At 38.1% G+C, this 23,355-nt stretch overlaps 1 protein-coding gene across 2 annotated transcripts; it reads right to left on the bottom strand.

Annotated features, from left to right (window-relative positions):
- Positions 1–17: 17 nt before the first annotated feature.
- Positions 18–23,294, bottom strand: LOC143882210 (Nucleic acid-binding, OB-fold-like protein). 2 transcript variants are annotated; one of them, XM_077385684.1, is made up of 15 exons: positions 23,138–23,294; positions 22,440–22,649; positions 10,159–10,858; positions 9,948–10,041; positions 9,724–9,841; positions 9,453–9,551; positions 9,003–9,302; positions 8,810–8,917; positions 7,408–7,479; positions 6,996–7,082; positions 6,615–6,686; positions 6,418–6,507; positions 1,889–1,996; positions 903–971; positions 18–198 (listed from the first exon to the last, which is right to left on the bottom strand). In XM_077385684.1, exons 1-15 carry the CDS (start codon positions 23,183–23,185, stop codon positions 124–126), a joined length of 2,250 nt encoding a protein of 749 aa, XP_077241799.1. In that variant the 5' UTR covers positions 23,186–23,294; the 3' UTR covers positions 18–123. The 2 variants fall into 2 exon arrangements, with proteins under 2 accessions (XP_077241799.1, XP_077241798.1); XM_077385683.1 differs by having other exon boundaries at positions 9,948–10,083.
- Positions 23,295–23,355: the final 61 nt, after the last annotated feature.

Below are 23,355 nucleotides of genomic sequence, written 5' to 3' on the forward strand. Positions count from 1 at the left end.
TCATCTGGCTATACATATCCAAGAAATTGATTAACCACAAATTTATAAGACACTAAACTGCCAGCCAAGTGATAGGTAATTGGAATTTACAGTAATCAATAAACCAAAAAATAATAAAATTGATTACTCCACCCTATTTGTACATGTTAGAATTACAGCTTTCATCTGCTCTTTGTCCAAGGAAGCTCGCACTAGCACCTGCAAAAAAAGAAGAAGCATAAACTTCTTAATTCTTCTTATACTATAGACAAGTAGTAACTTAGAAGCAAGCTACATTACATCAAATGAGAGAGCCTGAGAAGAACTGCAATCTCCACTTTTTAAGTTTTACTTAGCTGATCAGGGTAATTTTTATACCTCTGCCCATTCAATGGTGGGGGCTAACCATTTGAGTTCATCTTGGTTTCTTGTGATCCACAATAAGCAACTTATTTTGGAAATAACAAAGAAAGATAAAAGCAATATCAGATGCCATGGAATAGAAGGAACTTTAAGCTTCAGTCATACTTAGAGGAAGACCAGACCGTCCTAGTTCTGAACAAGGTTGACTGCAACCTCTCTTAACAATATTGATCGAGCAATCTCCCTTGTAAATGACCATAATACCTTTGACTTATTCATAGATGAGAGCATTTTCGTGTTGAAGAACACAACTACAAGTATAGTTTGAGAATTCAATGTATTCTTTAATCATTGGGGTTCTGTAATTTTTACATATAATGTATTTGTTTCTTTATAACGTTATTCCATTCATTTCTTTAAGGTTTTATTTGTTTCTTTCTTTGGCTGGCATTATTTGCAGCAAGCTATCACCAAGAATTCAAATAAAAAGAGAAGTGCAAATCAAAATAAGGGAGTGCTTCTTATAATAAGCATCGACATCAGAACCCTAAATTTAATACCTCTTGTACTTTGTTTCCCGACCGAGCAAGTAATTTGTATTGATTCTCGAACATGGAAGCCATATAAACCTGCAAAAAAAGAAGATTAATGACACAGAGACTAGGAATTGGACATAGTCTTTTCTCCATTTGTTTCCAGTGAAGAAGACCATATGAAACTTAAGCATTCAGTGTTGAGAACTTGGAATTTGAACATCAATGTGGAGTAAATTATGCATGCACATAGTCTCTAGCATTCCCGACACATGCTATGCATGTGTGTAAAATGGTGGGCCCCACCCCATGAAAACATGAGGTGCAAACTTATGGGCCCCCCACCCATATGCATGAGTTTAGCTAGAGTTATGGGATCCACACATCAAAACATGAGGTGTGTGAAATTGTGGCCTCTATCCTATAAAAGGTATAAAATGGAGGACCCTACGCTCTGCATAGTTTGTGTGGAGATGTTGGCCCACCCTATCAAAACATGAGGTGTAAAATGTTGGGTCCACCCGTGCTATACATGAGTGTAATTTGATCACCCATAAAAAATGAGGTGTAAAATGGTGAGCCCTAGACTATTTCATTGTTTGGGTGGAGTTAGTGTACCCACCCATGCTATATGCATGAGGCGTGGAAAAAAATAACCATAGAAAAAATTCCTGTACAAATTTCTCATGGAAGAAGTTTTCCAATAAAAATTTCCCATGGAAAGAAACGTGCTAAGCATATATTATAGATAGATAGAGATAATATGCTGACTCTTATTATTTCTTTTTTCAAACCATAGACAGCAAACAAACACAACAATCAATGCAAACTTAATCATGGACATTCAACTGAGAAATGAGCATAATCCTCAGCATGGGAAGACAAAATTCTTATGGCATAGTTTAAGTCAATTGGGTACTCATTTCACCAAATCAACTCAAACCAATACATTGAGACCTCAATGAATAAATTGAGTTTCATGTTTCTAACCTATGGCAGTTAGTGGAGTGTACCTGAAAGGTTGGAGCTAGACCAGGGCTCAAGAAAAAACGGCCTTTTGAAACAGATTGAATGCCTTCGATCTGCTGTAGTTCTTTGATAAGTGATTCCACATCAGCCCACTGCCCAATATTATATTCAAATATACCATTAGCCATGGAAAACCATTCATCTAGCATGTAAAATATACACACCACTCATGTAGCAAATAAAAAGAATGTTAATATAATTTATTAAAGTAATTATTTTATCTTTTAACAATAACTTTCCTTTTCAAAGAAGGAGATAATACAGGCAATTCCTTGTTTTGATAGTGGCACTCTTTTACAATTTTTCATTGGCTGGTACAATCTGAACAAACTATACAGAAAATAAGAGAAGTTTTGATATCATCTCCCTTTCAGAAATTGATGTCAGTGAAGCTTAATAAACTGACATTTACATTTTAGTTTGACCTCCACCATGGCTTCAAAACAGTACTGGGATTGGTAAAAGCATTTAGATGAACCTTAAGTAAGATATGCAATTAAATATAAATTAACATCCTGCATCCTAAACATTGTAGGGTCACTGCAGATTGAAAGAAAAAACACTATTGCATAAATATGTGAATGGAATTTGCAGATATGCATTACCATGTCTATTAGTACACAGCCTTAATTAGATTTTTTTATTGTTCTATATACTCTTCGCAAAAAGAGGGCTGCTATGAAAACTCAATCCTGTTTTCATTACCAGCAAAATCCATACAGACATGCCACATGTCCGCGAAAAGATGAAAAGTAGTGGTTTTCACCACTAGGCGTAAAACCAATTTAATGACATGACAAAAATACCATTCATCACGAGTTAATTTTCAAGACGGACTGCCCAGAGTCTCACTGCACGACCAATAATACATCGGAGGAGAGTTTGGTCGGGAAGCAAGACCCTGGCCGGCATTGATATTGTTTGGCAGTCGAATATGGCTATGGAGACGGTGGTTTTGGTTTGAAAATTAACTCCTACGATAGGGGTACTTTCTCATTTTGCACCATTGATGTGATCCAACCATTACTTAGCGCCGTTAGATTCAGTTTTATTTTATTTTATGTAAGATTATTGGACATGAGTTATTTCTCTTTCAGGGAGTATTTTTATGAGAAATTGTATGATGAGTGGGTGTACAAACACGTAATGACGGTACCGCCCTTGATATTTGATCCAACAGCAGTTCACTTTTTGAGAAGCTATTGTTGGATCAAATATCAAGGGTGGTACCACATTTACGTGTTTGTATGCCCACTCACATATAATTTCTCGTATTTTTATTTGATTTACTAGCATTTTATTTAGCCTAGATGTGAGAGATGTCCACACCAGCCTATGGCCCACCTCACCCCCTTTCCATGACCTACTTATCCTTTTAAACCCACTTTGTATAGCCTTTTAGCCCTATCCCACTTGTATCTTATTTCCTATTAGCCAAACCCCTAATAAAATCTACTTAAAAACCTTTTAATACATTGTGTTTTGACCTTCAAGTATGGGCCCCACCATTTAAATAACTTAATCCTCCGTATAAATATCCATGACCCCCACCAAAACTGCAATGTTGGAAAATGTGAATAAGAAACCCCCTTTTCTTCCACCTCTCTAATCTAGTCGTCCCTCCTTACTCCTCTCCTTCCCTCACTAAAATTTTCCCTCTTTCTCCCTTCTCCCTTCACCTTCCACCACCCATTTCACCATCTTCCTCCCTGCTTACATTCTTTTCTCACACTTCCTTTTTTGTTCACCCCTCTTTCTCTGCAGTCTCATTTCTCTATTCCCCTCTTTTTCTCACTTTCCGTTTGTTTTCACCCCTCCTCCTCCCCCCTCTTTTCTTGATTTTGATCTCTTTATTGATCTTGATCTGTCTCTCTTTTCCTAAATAGCAATTTTTTTTTTTGAATGACGATATCTTGATATATATATTTTTTGAAAATTATACCTTTGTTGATATTGATCGCTTTCTTATTCTTGATTCCCCATTCTTCCCTTATTATCTTGGCTGAGATCAGCCCTTTACCTCTATAATCTAGCCATTCCTCTTCTCCCTCTAGGAGAAAACCTGCAGCAAGGCAAGGTGACGACCGAGACCCAATATGCCATCCCAACCATTGAAAAAAAAAAAAAATGCCATCCCATGTACGGATCCATTATCTATTTTCTTGTTAGCATACCCATGCTCTCTTGTGACTTTCCCCTCAACCTGAACCCTAATCCTTCTCATCTTATTTCCCCTGCTTCATACTCTAAACCTATCAACCCCATTAACCTTATATCCCGTTAGACTCCTTTTAAAGTGTAGTTATGATTTAGTTGGTAGATCTGATTTGTTTGATATATTATTGAGTTATGATTTCCTTAGTTGAATTCCTTTTAATTAAGAACCTATTGTTGGAACTTTTTACTTGTACGAGTTAAATTCTACTGATGAATTAATTTTAAAGTTTTGGATCTCTATAAAAAATCTACTTGTGCTTGATTATTATTATTACTATTATTTTTTGAAAGTAACTAGTGCTTGATTATCATGTGTTGTTTATTTCGATTGGGGGTGTATATTGCTTACTAATCTAAATAAGAAACAATTCTAAAGCTTCAAAGTTCCCAGAAAATGATCCGGGAACCCTAGGTTTGCAACAACCATGGTCTTGATTATAAAAATGGGGCACGGTTTTCAAAAACTTTTCAAAAAAAAAAGAAAAAGATATTGTCTATAGTTTTAAATTTAGTGCATTATTATCAAAATACATTCTTCAATACTTTTCACTTTCACAGATAAATATGTATAGAATGATAGTATAATATTGGATAGTATATGTGAGGCATGCAATTGATTTGTTTTAAAGTTATATAAAATTATTCAAATGAATACATTTTTCTATATATTTTTTGAATGATCGCCAATTTTATTGCAAAAAAGGGGTCCCGAGATGGTCAAAAGTACATGCAAACAATACCTTGAGAGATACATTTAACAAGCTACAAAGCAAAAAAAAAGTCAAGGAGGAAGGGAGTCAAACAAGGAGAGCGCTTCTTTAGACACCCCAATTCTTGGTAGATGATCGCCACCTCATTAGCTAAGCGCCACACATGATTGTATACCCATGAAGAAGAACCCGCCCAATCAAATATCTCATCAAAGAATCTGTCAAATCTCCATGGGTGGGAATGCGTCCCTTGAAGCCACCTAATTATATTCAAGAAGTCCCCTTCCACAATTACATTGACCTCTCTATCTCTAGACAATAATTTTAATCCTTGATGGACTGCTCGCACCTCCGCTTCTAACGCATACATTTTTCTATATTTTATACTCAAATGAGCTAATATTTATACATTAAATAGACGATATATTTAATCTAATGTATCATCTATTTAATGGTGCCATGTGGGGGAATTCTCGGCTCGCCTGTTCTATCTTTGGATCACTAAGAGTAATGTTCACTCAAGGTCGTCTCCCAGACTATCGCACACCCCTGCCTCCCCTTGTCATTGCCTTCTACTGGACTGCCTATCTAGTCATGATTCTGACTATGGATCATCCCATCATCTTCAGCGGATCAACATCAACCATTGCTCGATGTGTGTGGCGGGTGTGGAGTCGGTTGAGCACTTCTTGCTCCATTTGTATTCTGGGATTTCCTTGCCTTTTGATGTACGCTTGTAATCTTTCTTCCATTTTAATTAGTTTTCTTTTAAAAAAATATCACCTCTTGATCCATTGTGAAGTCGTCTCACATGTTTGGTGTTTTGTCCTGAGGCTCTTTGATGTATAGTGGGTTTTCCCTAGCTCGATTGTAGTATTGAACATCTTTCCCAATTTTGCAAGAGCAAAAGTATTGTGGAACCTCTGCCTCAATGCTACTCTTTGGTACATATGGAAGGAGAGGTACATAAGGGTGTTCCAATGTGTGATCAGGATGAACAAATCGATTTGCACCTCGATCTTCAGCTATGTTACCTCCTGCTATAGACGACTTGGGAGTTCTTGGGGCTCCTATAGGTGCAATTTGCTACATGAGGTCATACATGCTCCTAGGTGGAACCCTAACCCACTGAGTTCCTATAAGCTTCACGGCGATGGGTCAACTATTAAAATATATTATCTCCACTATTAAAAAATATCTACATTAAACATATATTTCAATATTTTAGCTGTTCAGGCATCATCTTACCATGTGTCTAAGCCAAAAGGATATGGCATGAGTAATTAATAATAATGAAACTAAGTTTTTTTTTTATTGGCAATAAAGAAACTAAGTTGACAAAACCACAAACCAACATAACAAAATCCATAGAGAATTGTTTTTCATGCGTTAATTAAGTTTTCGGATAAGTTCCAACCCAAAAAATAGGAATTTTGTCAAGTAGTTATGAATAGCTGGAAATATATTGCTAGACTAAAATGCAGCAACAACACGACACAAACCATTCAACTGTTTATATTTAACGCATCATCCAGATTACCCAAAGAAAATTTTATTGTTTCTATTATCAAGTTGGAGTCAAGAACCTCAACATCTGCTTGTACTGTTGCAATGCTCCCATCTAAAGGATTTCGGTCATCAATCACAGAGTCCAGTGCCTCTTGTAGTGGGTCTGGCTGCCATAAACAACATGAAACACAAACTTTTAGTGCTTTACACGAGAATTTCCTTACACTTTGTAGTAAACCTGCTAGAAAGATAAGAAAGATTTTAGATAGATTACCGTTATTTCCTTTAATGACAATGTGATACGCTCAAGTGCAAAATCCAGCTGGTGAACTTTTGCCTCCACAATCTGAAACGCAACCATTTATGGTAGTCCACAACAGGTTAAATCTGGAGAATACTGAACCTTGTGTTAAGGTAACAACAGCTAGCAACAAGGATGACCATAAAGCGTAGGCAATATGGATCCTTTTGTGTTAACGCTATATGCTTTGTAAGGCACACTCCCACACATGAAGTCATAAATATAAACTTTGTCCAGAACAAAAGACTCCATCTTTAATTCATTCTCAGGACCATATCTGCAAATGCCAAAAAATTGACCACTTTCTTCCATTGACAAATGAAAAACATTGACGAGAGAATGCACTATAAGTACCTGACCAATTTTGAAATATGATGATGGATCTAAAGTTGCATCCCATGACACCTCCGACTGGTGAATCAGCGCAGGTGCTCCTTCAACCTTCAAAATTTTATTTGGTTAAAATATGGCCAGAAAAATTTCTCTTAAAAAAAAAACCTCATCCACTGTTTAAAAAATCCCAGTTATCATCAACTCGCCCAAGTTGACTTAATTTTACCTAGGCCAGGTTCTCGTCTGGTCCGAGTTCTGCACTAACGAGTCAAGCAGAAACTCATTTGGCCCACGCAAGTTAATGAAAAATTGACAATACCAATCATTGACTCGCCTGGGTCGACTCAATTTTATCTTGGCAGGTTCTGGTCTGGGTCAGAATTTTTAAACAATGGTTTCATGAGAACAAGAAGCAGCAAAAGTTTCTAATTACCTCGACAAATATACCAAAATAAGTGATCTTCTTGATGTAACATTTCACAACATCCCCAATGCTAAGTTTGGCCTGCATAGGGTACGTAATAAGTTAAGAACTAGTGGCCCATATATCTGTTACATACACTAAGAAAAAAGGACCGAAAAAGAAATATCTATTTCATAAATTCAGAAAATTAAAGGTCATCATCCTAGACTTCTGACTATAACAGGCCATCCTAAAAAGCAAGAAATGGCTTCAAATGATGCATTCTAATATGAGATAAGTGTTCCTACACGGCCGTGTAGATAAGCTTATCTACTCCTCCCTTAAAAAGTACAGTGGGCCCACTCATTGTGGATGATCCAAAGCATTCATTTGATAGGTCTTATCATAGATAGGGTGTGCCCAAAAAATCAGCACCAAAGGGTCATCCTAGCCCTTCGTTTTGTTGGGCCTTGTAGAAACAGAATGGACGCACTGTGTAAGATGCGTAAGATGCGTCCATTCTGTTTCTACAAGGCCCAACAAAACGAAGGGCTAGGATGACCCTTTGGTGCTGATTTTTTGGGCACACCCTATCTATGATAAGACCTATCAAATGAATGCTTTGGATCATCCACAATGTGTGGGCCCACTGTACTTTTAAAAGGGAGGAGTAGATAAGCTTATCTACACGGCCGTGTAGGAACACTTATCTCTTCTAATATATTACAATCAGTCTTTGGTGTGTTTGAATACTCTCCACTCATCTGTACCTCTGCTCATCTCTACCAGTCAGTTCATTAATATGCTTCTACTTTGGCTTGTTCATACACAAATATAACAATAGAAAAAAAAAGTTGCCGTCGATGAGAAAATAATAATAATGGTGTTTCCAAAAAAACGAGGGTCAGGAACATAGACTTTGCAGCCATAAAAAATAGACATATTTACATTACAATCTGTTCATGCCTTCCACATGAAAAAAAATATTCACTTCAAGATGTATGGAGCTGATTTTTTGGGCACACCATATCTATGTGAGAGCCCATCAAATGAATGCTTTGGATCACCCAAACAATGTGGACCCCACTGTATTTTAAGTCCATTGACTAGATAAGTTATATTGCAAGTCCATTCATGCCTTTAAAATGAAAAGAATAGTCACTTCCAAGATTTCAGAGGGTAAACATTAAAGATGAAGTAGGAGTGAAGAAAAGCTGCCATAGCTCAATGTTCAAAACCTCAATTATTGACATGGAATATGGCTGAGTCACCAAGTTTCACAAATTCTGGTTGCCAAGTCCAAACTCCTAATAATCAACCGTCAACTTGGCCTATTCTTCATAAAACCACCAAGATTTGAATGGGTTCGACCGAGTAAACCCCAATTTTTGAACAGTGTTCGGACAATTAGATTGTGAGCAGGGCTACGTACCATGACACTTCTCTTTTTCTCAGCCAGCTCTTCCTTTTCTTTTGGCCTCAAAGAGAACATTAGCCTTCTAGAGTTTCTATCAGCCAATAGCACACTTACTTTGATCCTCTGTGACATGAGAGAAAGGTCAGTGTCGAACAAGATTGAAAATGGAAAAAGATAAGATTCTAAAATCGAACCAAGTTCTTCAAACCTGGCCAACAAAGGATGACAAGAATTTGATCTTCTCTACATTGTACATCTCGAGAAGATCATCCAATTTCACATCAGGGACCTGTTTTTCTTCAATTTTCTGATCTATATCTACATTTGGATTTGAATCCAGTGCAAGACTCTTGTTTCGAACTTCGTAACGTTCAAGCATGCTCAAATTCTGCTTATATGAGGATGGGTCTAAGCCTTTCTTTCTCAGCCATGATTCAAAAGCCAAAAATTTCCATTTGGCACCAAGATTTCGGTATGGCAGGAAACCTACCAATGAGCCAAATGATACCTGTAAGGTAAGGAAATGTTCTGATGAGAGAGAAAGAAATAGCAGGAAAGAAAAAAAATGACAATTACAGATAGTGAAAAAAAGAAAAGAAAAAACTGAACAAGTGGGCTTAGTTCCTAGGGATACTTCAAGAAAAAAAAGTGAACTTACAACGAAACCTCTGCTGTTGCAGCTAATCAACTCCACTTCGGCCCTTTCTCCTGTATGAAGCAGATCCTCTGCCCTTGTCCAATCACCATCTTCACGTTCCTACAGTTTCCTAGCATAGTCAGATTCAACATTTATTTGAACAAGTTTATCTTTTATAATCTGACAAAATCAATTCAAAAATTGTCTTAAAAGAATAGAGTAACAGCGGGCCATTCCCCAGAGAGAGGGAGGGAGGGAGAGAGAGAGAGAGAGAGAGAGAGAGAGAGAGCACATCAAGAGTTGTTGATAGGAAGTGTTGAATTTCATCAGCATCATTATCTCTTTCATCTTTCGAATTGACTTTGTCGACTTCACCAGGATGAGGTCTTTGTTTTATTGATGGGTCCAACCTATAGCCAAACAAAATCTTAACCAACAAAGCTAATGACCCAGAAACAGAAATAAGCAATGCACAACAAAATAAGTGGTTCCTTTACAAATGGAAGCTAAAAACACCTTTGGGGTTTCCCTTGTAGGGCAGCTTGGATAGATATACTGCCGTCGGTGTGAACTGGGCTCAGATCCAAAGGCTTAGTTATAGCTGCTTCTCCTACAGGTGGTCGAGCATCACTCAGCTCTGGTGGCTGTAATCCTTGAGAAATCAAGTGCAATGTTATTTTTTAAATTGCAACAACATTAAGATTGGTTAAAGAGTCTAGTGCATTACCTAATTTGAGCTCATCCCCTGGTACATATAATCCGGAGAAAAAGGTATTGTTATTCTCTGAAGGTTCTCCAAGATGTTGAACATCATCTGAATTCATCCCCATACTATCCGATGATGTCCCATTTCGGTCCGAAACATTGAAATTACCAGACATATTGGTCACTTTTCCGGAGCTTGATCCAGCAAAATTACTAGAAGACGTGCTCCCTTGATTGGAATCCAAGGAGAATGCCATTGGGTTAGGCTTCTTTAACAAGGCTATGTCACGAAAATTTTCAATAGGCCCCTTCTTCATTTTCAAGAATAAGTTTGGTTTAATTTTCAACTTTGAAGATTTATCCATTTCAATGTCATCACCTTGCACAATAGCAGGCTTTCGCAAGGTAACGTTAGAAACCCCCTTGGTATCAATCTTTTGTGGCAATTGGCTCGACTTTGTCTCAGTTGCATCTGGTTCATTATCTCGCTCCTCAACTTTGATTCCTTTCTTCATGATAGGGCGCGAAAGATTTAACTTCTTTTCTGTATGTATATCTTTGCTTGGGGAATGCAAGTTGTTCAAAGAACTAGATGGCTCTTTGTCCTTATTCCCATGCAGTGGAACATTAACATTTTCATAATTCAATTTACCTTTATTTTTTCCAAAATCTTTCTCAATATCCAGGTAAGAGATATCTGGGTTTGATCTCCTCCCCATTATCTGCAAAATGACATTCAAACATTGGAATTCATTGGCAAGAGTAGCAAATAAAAATCAGCCAAAAGATCCATCGAAAGAGAAAGGTAAAAAACCCATAACAATGGTGGACAATTTTTCTTAAAAAAGTTGGTAGTGGGATTCTAGAAATTTTGATAACAAGAACTATAAGAACTATGTAAACTGCACGGAATAAAAAATCAAGACTAAGATGTGGGAATGTAAACTAGGTTTCACAGAGATACATTGAATAAATTTTAATTTTAAAAATACATAGTTGTTGGGGGTGTTGGCGGAGATCTTGCAAAGTGGATACTCTTCCTATGTCTTTCCTCGGGCTCCCCTTAGGGGTGGGTATGCCATCCAAGGCCATATGGGCCCCGGTGATTGAGAAGATGGAGGAGAAACTTGCAGGTTGGAAGAAGAACTACATAACTTTCGGGAGGAGAGTGACTCTTATCGATAGTTTTAAATTTCCACTGAAACTGACACGAAACAACATAAATGTTTCCGTTTCCATCCCCATCGAACTGAAGCTGAAACAACTGAAATGCATAAACCAAAATCGTTAAGAGAAACAGTGGTATGCTACATCAATATGTATTACATAATTATATTTATATGAACTGCATGCGAAATGTGGTGCATGTATTATGTATAATATTTATAGGAATTACATATGAAATTCGGTGCCCTTATCTTTTTACGCAAGATATGGATGAACTTATGGAGGGTATCTAGGATGAGGTGCCGTGGTGTATGTTATTTGCAGATGACATAGTATTAATTGATGAAACCAAAGCAGGAGTTAATGCTAAGTTAGAGTTATGGAGAACTACTGTGGAATCCAAAGGTTTTAGACTGAGTAGGACTAAGACAGAGTATATGGGGTGCAACTTTAGTAATGTAAGGAGGCGGGGCAAGGATGTAGTAAATATGACTAGACAGGAGGTACCTAAGAGGGATATCTTTCGCTATCTTGGTTCAATCTTACATAAGGAAGGAGAGATTGAGCAAGTTGGTTGAAGTGGAAACATGCTTCACGAGTTCTGTGTGACCGTAAAATACCTACCAAGTTGAAGGGAAAGTTTTATAAGATAGCTGTGAGGCCAGCCATGCTTTACGGCTCAGAATGTTGGGCCACCAAGAAGCAGCATGTGCATAAGATGAGTGTAGCGGAGATGCGAATGCTTAGATGGATGTGCGGCCACACAAGGTTAGATAGAATTAAAAATGAGGACATCCATAAAAAGGTGGGGGGGGCACCAATTGAGGAGAAGATGAGAGAGCACCGCTTAAGATGGTTTGGGCATATCCAACGTAGGCCTTGGATGCTCTAGTGAGGAGTGACTCATGCCAAGTTGATGGAGTAAAAAGAGGAAGGGGCATACTGAAAACAACTTGGGTAGAAAGAGTGAGGAAAGACTTGATGGCTAGGAACATAACAACGAACATGACCTTGGATAGGGGAGAATGGAAGAAAATGATCCATGTAGACGAACCCAACTACTGTAAGGATTAGACTTAGTCAATTTGAGCCGGATAGATTCTTTCACCTTCTTCATGAAATTTTTCTAAAGGATTCATTAGCCGACCCCAACTAGTTCGGGACAAGGCTTAGTTGAGTTTAGTTGAATTGTACATTCGAAATTCGGTATGTACTAAATTATCAGACACGCGCGATGCATGTCACTAGGTGTTCCATGTTTTAAAACCATTATGTATGGTTTGTCTTGCACATGTGATGGTTTTTAAGTGTCTATTTGTGCTTACTTTAGCATTTTCTGAAATTTCATATATAAATTTTATCATTTGCTTATGTTTCTATATGTTTTGTGATTTTACAGGATTTCCATAGAAATTTCAAACTGAAACCAAAATGTTTCCAGGTCCATGGCAACCGAAATCGAAACCGAAACCGGAATTTAAAACCTTGCTCTTATCAACGCGACCCTTTCAATATACCCATCGACTTCATGCCCCTCTTCAGGATGCCAAAAGATATGGATCATAAGGTGAAGGGGCTCCAAAGAGATTTGTCGTGGGAAGGCAAGTAGAAAAAAAATCAAACATTTGGTGAATTGGAAGGAAGTGTGCTAGAGAAAAGATGGAGAGGGGTTAGGTGATAGGAATTAAGGTGATCAATTCCTCAAAGTATACAATCTTAGGGGGAAGCATCTGGATTACTAGTGTGATTCTAGCATAAAATACTTCTTTGGTGAGATGCCAAGGAAAACTCTTGGTGCGGTGATCTAAGATAAGTATCTTATTTCTTTATTACTTGTAATAGATATTTCTCTTACTTCCTCACTTCTTTTCTTAGTTTCTTCCACCAAAACAATATGCTCAGAGAGAAGAAATATTCCTCACATTGCCTAAAACTTCAAAACCTTAATTTATCTTCTTGTTTCACTCAATGTTTTGAAAATCAGAATTGAATCGTAAATTGTAATAGGGGTAGAATGATTCTGATCGTAAATTGTGAGATTCGTTCAGACTTTTATAAACACACACACATACATGTATAAGGTGATCAATTCCTCAAAGTATACAATCTTAGGGGGAAGCATCAGGATTGCTAGTGTGATTCTAGAATAAAATACTTCTTTGGTGAGGTGCCAAGGAAAACTCTTGGTGAGGTGATCTAAGATAAGTATCTTATTTCTTTATTACTTGTAATCTATATTTCTCTTACTTCCTCACTTCTTTTCTTAGTTTCTTCCACAAAAACAATATGCTCAGGGAGCAGAAATATTCCTCACATTGCCTAAAACTTCAAAACCTTAATTTATCTTCTTGTTTCACTCAATGTTTTGAAAATCAGAATCGTAAATTGTGATAGGGGTAGAATGATTCAGATCGTAAATTGTGGGATTCATTAAGATTTTTATACACACACAGATACATGTATATCAAAAATATTAAAAAAATCATAAAAAAGTAGAAAATAATAAAATAGTCAATTATTTATTATTTATTCAAATTCATTAATTTAAATAAAAATCTACCATGATTAGTTATTCAATAACATAATACGAATTGTTTGCTAACAAACTTATCACATACTAATCATCTACTCCCATCCAAACTCACGCATTTTAGATAACAATCTTAAAAATAATACAACATATCAATTCTTAAAGCCTAAAGTATCAAATGACAAATATCAATTATAAAAAATTGTCAAGTCATCGATGTTGTCCTCATTATAGTCGTCTCTCACCTCAATGTAAGGAATGCCCTCAAGCACATGCATTGTGCTTGACGGGTTCAAATAGGTTTGATTTGTTCGATTGTCTCTCACCTCAATGTAAGTAATGCCCTCAAGCACATGCATTGTGCTTGATGGGTTCAAGTTTGTTTGATTCCTTTGATCTCCGCCTCCTCAATCTTATTCTTTCTCAAGAGAGAGCTTTCAAAGGGTTCTTCTAATGCAGAATGGAAAGAGGATCTTTCAAAAGAAAGTCCTATTTTCTTTTATAAAAAACTTAATTAGGATAAATCGCTTGAATCGTACGATTTAGTATTGAATCGTAAGATTCAATCGAAAATTGCAAGTTTCATACAAATTAAGATACAATTATGAGATTCAAATCGAAATGCATACGATTTGATTCGAATTGTAAGATTTGAATCGTAAATCGTAAGATTTTCAAAATAATGGTTTCACTCGTATCATCTCACCACAACCCTCGCGCCCCTTAATTTTTCTTCTTTTTTGAATGGGAGGGCAATTCATTAATGAGAAAGACCGAGATGGTAAGAAGAATACAAAAGAAGGAAACAAATACAATCCAAAGAAATAAATGTCCAAGGATAAGAATGGCCTAGGGGTCGGGTGGAAGGAAGTTGAAAAACTCCAAGTCCACATTGGAAACACCTCGCGCCCCATCCCTAGCGTGCTTATCAGCTTTGCAATTGGCAGATCTTCTAAAGTGATGAAAAGAAATGTCGTGACAATTAACTATGTCTTTGATCTCGTCAAAATATTGAGCAAATCTCCATGGAATAATTGAAGAGTCACCAAGCCATTTAATGGCATTTAGAGAGTCCCCTTCCACCATAACCTTGTCCAAGATGTCACGTTCCAAGTGTTTAATCCCATGAAAGATGGCTTTCACTTCCACTTCACTAGCGTCAGCGTCTCCAATTGGACCCGAGAAAGCCCACAACACCTATCCCTCATTGTTTCTAAGCAGCCCCCTCAATATCAGAGGGCCCGGGTTTCCAAGACTAGAACCATCAAAATTAAGCTTAAGGAACCCTGGATTCGGAGGCTCCCAAGCTTGCACAATCCTAAGCCTAGATTATGAACTGAACAAAATCCCCCTCCAGCCATGCCAATCGTAAGCAGAAAAAAAAAAAAACTAAAGCAAGGGATTAATTCAACCTAAGAGATCGTAAGGGCTAACACTATGGTAAAAAGATATTGGCAGCTTTTCGCCCAACCTTTGAAGACCCGTGTGTTTCTTTCTTTCCAAAGCACTCAGACTACCACAAGGAAGGATACGTTCCAGAAAACTATACCTTTTAAGGGACAAAAGGCCAACTTTTCAAGAGCTCAACGAGTTTGGCAAGAAACACCCATGAAATGCCAAACCTATTGAATAAACGACACGACACTGCTCTAGCCATTCTGCAGTGCAAAAGCAAATGATTTGCAGACTCGCCAACCTCCACACAGATCACACCATGGTCAATGATCAACATTTCTGGAAGGACCAAACCTTGGGAAGTTTGGAGAGAGAAGGGCACGAGACAAGGTGGAAGTAAAAGGATTTAACATGTAATTCACTGTAATTGTAAACGGAAACCCCAGAGGCCGTCCGAAATTCACATGTAATTCACTGTTAAATCGAATTCTGTTTCCGTTTCCGTAGTGTCCGAAATGCATAAACCAAAATTTCCTGCCAAATTTCACATGTAATTCATATAAATATTTATAAATAATGCATGCACCACACTTTTCATTCACTTCATATAAATATAATTATATAATACATACTAATATAGCATACGACTATTATATTTACGATTTTGGTTTATGCATTTCGGTTTCGGTGGATGGAAACAAAACATTTTGGTCATTTCGTGTCAGTTTTGGTGGAAATTTAAAATCATGGTTCCAGATCCAAACCCGAATATCCTCACCCGACGATCTTACATAGCAGCCTTCTAGGATCTCAAGCAGCCTATCTAGCAATTCGAGCTCTCTCTGAAGGAAGTTTCTTCTAAATTCTGGCATCCAAACAAACCTTATTTTGATGACGTTCAAAACATTCACTAACGGACGCCCCCTACGATGCCGCCACTGCGAAAAAATCCGGAAAAATCTCCTTGAGAGGAGAAGGTGAACACTAACTACCATGCCAAAATCTTATGTGATCCCCCCGAGTAACCTCTGAAACTAATTCTAGCTTGAAACTTATGATTGGAACGTAAGATGTCCTGCCAAACAGCGACCCCTTTGTGACTAAAAGAATCCTTTGATTCCCAGTGACCAACAAAAGCAGACCCATACTTACTAGCAATCACCTTGGCCCAAAGATTAGAAGCCTCTTCCCCAAATCTCCAAAGCCATTTGCCTAGGAGAGCCTGATTCGTCTCCTTAATTCTTCTGATCCCAAGACTACCAGCCTTGATTGATTTGCAAACATTTTCCCACTTAACAAGAGGGAAACCTTTTTTCCCGCCCGATCCCCCCCACAAACACACCTTCGCGCGCCCCAACACACACACAGACACCAAAAAAAGAAGAAGTCTTCTTTGAATTTTCTTCAATCTATTAACAACACTAATGGGGCATTTGAAGAGGGATAAGAAGTAAACAGGGATATTGGCCAATACTGGCTTGATCAAAGTTAAGCGCCCCCTTTCGACACTAGATTTCGCTTCCAGGTGTCCAATCTCTTCTCAATCCTTCCTACAATCGATTCCCAAAAAACCTTCTTTGGTCTTCCCACTCCCAAGGGCAAACCAAGGTAAATGGACAGTAGAGAATCCAATGAACAACCCATAACCCCTGCAATTCCTCGCACCTCATCCATTCCAATGTTTATTCCAAATACTCTTGATTTGTGAAAATTCAAACTTTGACAGGAAACCATTTCATAACATCCCAAACTGAATTTTAGATTCAAGACTCTGGACGGATCGGAAGAACTAAAGAGGAGAGTAACGACAACGACCCTTGCCTAAACCTTCCTAGCATAGGCTTGTACCTTTCCTGGTATACGTCTGCACCCTTTCAAACCTACCCTAAACCTAGTAGAAATATTTTTTTATCTAATCATATATCTTAGGATCAAAAACCCTAATTTTCACCGATCCTTTTCACCATATTCCCTACTACAAGAATCTAATTTTGCCAGTAAATTCGGATCCCAACAACCGGCATAGCCTACTTCCTTTGCTCATACTTTATTTCTCACCCTAGTCGACTAAAACTTCCTAATCTTTGAAAGATATTCCCTTCAATATTCAATAGATCTTTAAGCATCAAATTGGTATCACCGTATCAGAGCAAGATGGTCCTACATCAAGTGTCCGACACTAAAAACAACAACAAGAGGCTTGTAAAAGTCTTGCACAACATCCACACTTTTACAACATCCAATAACTCAGGCAGTTGAAATATCATCCACCATTTTGTAATGGTCTGTCTACAATCAGATGCGCTTATGTGACCGATTATATCCTATGATGCCCAGTCACCTCTCTCATGCCAAAAGAAACTGTGTGGTACAATATTGTTTTGGATAGCGATGCAGCTGGATAGTTCTTGCTTTCATATTTTACATCATAACGTTACAGCCAACATCTCCTAAGTGCCCTGCACGGTTTCTCTAGGCATCAATGTTTTGGAGGGCGTCTAGTGCCTCCGCATCTGTCTCTGTCCTTGTGTTGCATCTGTATGCGTAACTCATTAAGAAACAAAAAGGATCAGGATGTAATACACCCATAGTTTTAAAACTCCATACACCCATAGTTTTAAAACTCCCCCGTGCCATCATGGACTCCCCTGAATCGGCTCCCTTTTTCAGTTTTCCCTTGGCTGCGGAACGTGGACAATGATTTTTTTTGGTCTCATTTTGACCTGCACCCACGTTTTAAACACTGAATTTACCACAAGAAAGAAACGCCCTACAGATGGGAAACTACATAAGTTGCACCTGTCATTTAAGAACTAACGACCCCAATTGGTAATTAGTCAGCTCTGAAATTTGCAAATATTTGTCGGACAAACTGTATGTGGAAGATGACTGTTAATATCTTCTCATGGACACATAGTTGCCTTCCAGAATGAACTGTTCTGGTACGGAAATTGTAAAGCTAAACCTGGAACAAAGGTCAAAAAGCAACAGACCTTCTTCCAGTCAGCTACAACAGATCAGGTCATCTTGGTCTGTTCTGAGTCTTCTGATTTTTTATGACTAATTTTTGTCTTCTCACTGCTTCTCATAGAAAATAGATGCCCATTAAGGGCACATTTGGCTACCATCAATTTTTTTTTCCTGGAATATTAGCTTACCCAATGGTGAGAGACGGTGGGAGAGGGATAGATACTAGAGAAACTGAGGGAGAAGAGGGCAAGAAAAGCCCGAAAAATTAGGAAACAAAACTCCACTCAAAATTTTATCGACGTTTTCTTGATTTTTTAGCTACTTCTCACCCTCAACTCATCCGTGCCCTCTCAAATATCTCCTTCTACCACCCGCACTAAAATTCTTTGTTGCTGGACATGGCCTAAGGGCCTACTTGGTTTAAAAAAAATCCCAATTAAACAAGGAGTTTTAGATCTAGCAAAACCCTCACTTTATGTGATCTAAATGTACACTACTTAGATTATGTGAGTTCTAGACAGAACTAATGGATGATAGACCTAACAAAATGCATCCTTATGTGTTGCTTTATGTTTCTCTAGTGTCTTTTTTTTTATGATTTTTTAACTCCCTAAAATTTTGTCACACCTTTTCTAAAACAATCCATCAGAATGGGTGGAACGCTAGAATGCTTCATTCTATAAAGAAAAAGGAACTGCCAACCAAAGAAGAATCAACAACTAGGGGAATTAAGGGTAGTGATTAAGGGTGGCAAAATCATCTGAACCGAACCGAAACCGAACCGAAAATTCGGTTTCGGTTTGGTAGAACCAAACCGATGCAAATTTCAAACCGAACCGAAACCGAACAGTTGCCCCCAATTTCCAATGACTATGGGTAAGGGGTGGCGAAATTGGCCAACCGAAATTCGGTTCGGTAGAACCAAACCGATTCAAATTTCGGTTTGGGGGTCAAACCGAACCGTTGCCACCCTTAGTAGTGATAAGATTATAGGTGAGACATTTGAAATGTGTAGTAGCCATGAGGTCTCTTTTACCCACATTTGTCTTGAGGCTAACGAGATAGTTGACACTGAGATGAAGAAAATCACAACTAGCTTTATGTGCTCTGCATATTTTGTAGTTGTGGTTCTTATTAAACTTATCATTTGTAGTGGAAAACAATGCTTGCTCCATTAAAGTGTGAGATGCACTTAGATTTATTTAACAAATTTACCGTATAATCGCCAACGAGGCAAATTGTCCCTTTTGAAATAAGGGTGCTTCTATTCCATCAAAAATTCTCAGAAAAAATTCAAATTATATTGATATTCATTTCAAGGCATCATACCATTGTACAAGTACAAACAACATCAGTTGATAATAACTAAAATTGGAAATGAGGGACGTTAGAACTTAGAAATATGCATATAAAAATGATGCAATCTTTATATTATTTTCCATTCCTACAGCAAGTTTATCATATAAGTAGTATAAACATATTATCCTCAGCAGTAATCGAAATTAATCTTGAGAGCTATATATATGTCTCTAATGCATTGCAGCCAACTAACCCAATAGGATTTTTAATAAATTCCCTTTCCGCTTTTTCTGGGGATCTGAGAACTAACCCATAACTTAAAATTTCAGTTATTCATTAAAACAACCAAACACTATTTCGAAAACACCACATTTCTAAAATTACCAACGCCTACTGATATTGAAACTAGCATGTTTTGATAATTGCACTAACTCATTTTGTCTTTTCTGCTTCAAACAACTGTAAAAAAGGTTATTACAGTTCCCAAAAAGCCCAGAAGCCAATTACTACAGAAAAGACAAGGTGGGTTTGTGCAATTATTAAAACACGGTAGTGCCAATAGCAGTACCCTTATCAGAACACCAATGATTCCTCAAGAAATTAAAAAAAAACCCAAACACTGGACTAACCACTTTTCTTATTAAAATCTGAAGGCTGTGCTAAGATGCTATGAGTTGATTACCGGTCAACGATCAAATTTCCAGAAATCCAGTTTGTTTGCTTTAAATACGCCCTTAGCAGAAGCTATCGATTTTGCAGATGTGATGGGATGCAAGCTGGCGTCATTACCGTCATCGTATCTCGGGCTCCCTTTGGGAGTTGGAAATCCGAGAAAAGAGCTATGGACTCCTATTGTAGAGAGAATAGAAAGAAGGTTGGAAACATGGAAGAGAAAACTTCTGTCGAAAGGTGGAAGGTTGGTGTTAGTCAAGGCAGTTTTAGCTAACATTCCGGTATATTACCTATCCCTATTTACCTGCCCGGTAAGTGTCATTTTGAAAATTGAAAGGCTTCAAAGAAGATTCTTATGGGGTGGGTCAAATTCGAAAGGCGGAATTCCTTTAGTAAAGTGGGAAAAGGTTTGTGTTCCTTTAAAAAATGGAGGGCTGGGGATAAGGAGGTTGAAAACTTTCAATCGTGCTCTTTTGGGAAAATGGTTATGGCGTTTTGGTGTGGAACAATCCTCGCTATGGGTCAAAGTTATAGGGAGCAAGTATGGGTTCTTACAAGGTAACTGGTGTTCGGACGATAAGTATGGTAAAAAAAGAGGATCAATTTGGCGTAATATTTTGAGACTCAAGCAAAATTTTGAGGCGGGCATTCGGTTTAAAGTATACATAGGAGATCGTATCAAATTTTGGTTGGACCCTTGGTGTGCTGCTGAAACTTTGGCGGTGCTATTTCCAGGGCTGTTTTCAGTGGCCTCGGTCAAAGAAGTGAAGGTTTCTGACTGCTTCCAGAGAATTCACAATCAGGTGGTTTGGACTCCTTGCTTCCGAAGGAACTTTTTTGACCGAGAATTACCGGAAATCTCTCACCTGCTTTCTCTTATTGAGGGGTGTTATATAAAAAGGAGTGGGCTGGACAAACGGATCTGGAGTTGGAATGCTTCTGGAATTTTTTTCAGTGGAATCCTTTTATCATCATCTTCTACCTGCGATTGGATCCCCTAGCTGTGCTGGTATTTGGAAGTTTCTGGGCCCCCCATCGGTCTCCTTTTTCAGTTGGGCAGTGTGCAATGGGAGGATTCAGACCATTGATTTTCTTAGAAAAAGGGGCATGTGCCTGGTGGATCATTGCTCGCTCTGTATGGAGGATGGGGAATCGATTGATCACCTTTTTATTCACTGTAAGTTTTCAAGGGAGATTTGGGCCCTCATTCTGGTCAGATTTGGCATTTGTTGGGTTTTCCCCAAGTCGATCGCAGATTTATTTTTGAGTTGGGATCTTGTGCCCTGGAGAAAAAAAGGTAAGGTGCTATGGAGGTTATGTTTGATAGCATTGTGGTGGGTTATTTGGAAGGAACGAAACTCGAGAGTATTCGAAGGTGTGGCAAAGTCAGCTTATTGGTTATATAATAAAATTATAGCGTTAGTTATTTTTTGGGTCAAAAGTATCCCTTTGTTTAATTTTGTCTCAGCATTCGATCTTTGGGAGGGGTGGCACATTATGTGCTCTGAAGGTCTGCAAAGAGAGAAGAAATGCCTAAAGTGGGAAGCCCCTCCTGATGGTCACATTAAATTGAATTTTGATGGGTCCTGTCTTGGGAATCCGGGTCCAGCTGGGGTTGGAGGCCTTTGTAGGGACTCCCGAGGGGTAGTGTCGTGGGCTTTCGTAGGACCAATTGGAATATCTGATTCGACTGAAGCGGAGGTAAGGGCCGCATATCAGGGGATTAAGCGTCTCGGTTTGGATTCTTATGATAGGACAATTGTGGAAGGAGACTCTTCAAATGTCATCGGGTGGTTATCGGGGCACGTGGTTCCTCCGTGGCGATTTTTAAACTACTTTGAGGAAATTCATGATCTTATTGAGGAATCCTCCATGGTTTGTAAGCATGTTCGTCGCGAAGCAAATGGGGAAGCGGACTCCCTCGCTCGATCTCTCGCTCGATCTGGAGTTTTTAAGGAAGGGTTGGAGTGGTTCGATTTCCTTCCTCCGTGAGAAGTGTGCGATTTTTTGATGTATTTTTGCTGTTTTGCTTTATTATTTCTTGTATCTGTTTATCTCGTGTGGTCCATCTCGGCCCCTTTTAATATATTATCTTTTCAAAAAAAAAAAAAAAAACCACTTTTCTGATTAGTTATTGAGATGACATTGAGAATTGTAACAGCCTAATTAGGAAATGCAAAGTAAAGGGCGGAGTGCCATTATTGAAACAAGGGAGTGCACATATCAATTCCTAAATAGGGTTTTTTTCATAGATGGGTTTTGTTGGATACCTTGGCTAGGGTGAGTTTCGGATCCTCTCCAATAAGGCGTCCGAATTTGAGCTCCATCTGATCCCACCGGTCCATTTTAGGATCTTCCTTAGAGGCTAGAACCGGAAAAACAGACCGCCGGTTCAGAGACCGGTTTTTTCTCGATGGGAGAACGAATCGGGCGATGCAACACGTAGTGAGAGCGTCCATAGTGCCAACCCTTTTGCGGAACTGTGAAAACAAGAAGCAAGACAAGAGCTAAGCAACACAAAATCTCAAATGTAGAAATCTAAGCAAAGGAAAACCCATAAACAGAAAACAGAGTACTATAAAATAAAACTCATGTATGCCGAAAACAGAGCAAAACCCATTACCTATATGCAGAAAAAAGAGCGAAAAAAAAAACAAAATTATGTAGAAAAACAGAGCACGGTAAAGAAAACTAAAATCCCATATATGGATAAAGGGGTTTCCGAGATGTGCATGTCAGGAGGGCATTTGCTATTTCTCTAACAGTGCTAAGAAAATAAAAGCAAGAAATTGTGAAATTATTTCGAAATTCTGATAATAATAAAGGAAGAGTAACCTTTCAAAAGAAAAGAAATTTAGTTTTATAAAAACACATGGATTTTTACAGATAAAGTGGGGTTTCTTAAAGAGAAAAGAAAATCCACTTAAAGAAAGATGTGGAAGAAGGGTTTGAGATGGAGAATACCAACCTGGTTCAACTGAATAATGTTGAGATCCTTACTTTTGAGGGTTTTCATAAAAACCCTCTCTCTCGCTCTCTCTCTCTCTTATTAAGGTTGGATAAACTTATCCAAGGATTTCTATCCCCGTGTTGCACAACTCCATTGTCTTTTGACACTCGGTAGAAATTATCTCACTAAAGTCTTGATTAGCAAACAATGTACTGTGGGCTATGATCATTTTCGTT

Source organism: Tasmannia lanceolata, unplaced genomic scaffold (assembly GCF_043159265.1).
Source record: "Tasmannia lanceolata isolate RefF3 unplaced genomic scaffold, GAP_Taslan_0.1 ptg000007l, whole genome shotgun sequence".
Taxonomy (NCBI): Eukaryota; Viridiplantae; Streptophyta; class Magnoliopsida; order Canellales; family Winteraceae; genus Tasmannia; species Tasmannia lanceolata.

What these genes read in the sequence shown, in the direction of transcription:
- LOC143882210 (XM_077385683.1), bottom strand. Translation starts at nt 23,185, where the DNA reads ATGAAAACCCTCAAAAGTAAGGATCTCAACATTATTCAGTTGAACCAG. An exon ending in CATATTTCAAAATTGGTCAG is followed by an intron (nt 6,687 to 6,995) that starts GTACTTATAGTG and finishes GTTGCGTTTCAG; the next exon opens with ATTGTGGAGGCAAAAGTTCA. An exon ending in CAGTACAAGCAGATGTTGAG is followed by an intron (nt 1,997 to 6,417) that starts GTTCTTGACTCC and finishes AATATTGGGCAG; the next exon opens with TGGGCTGATGTGGAATCACT.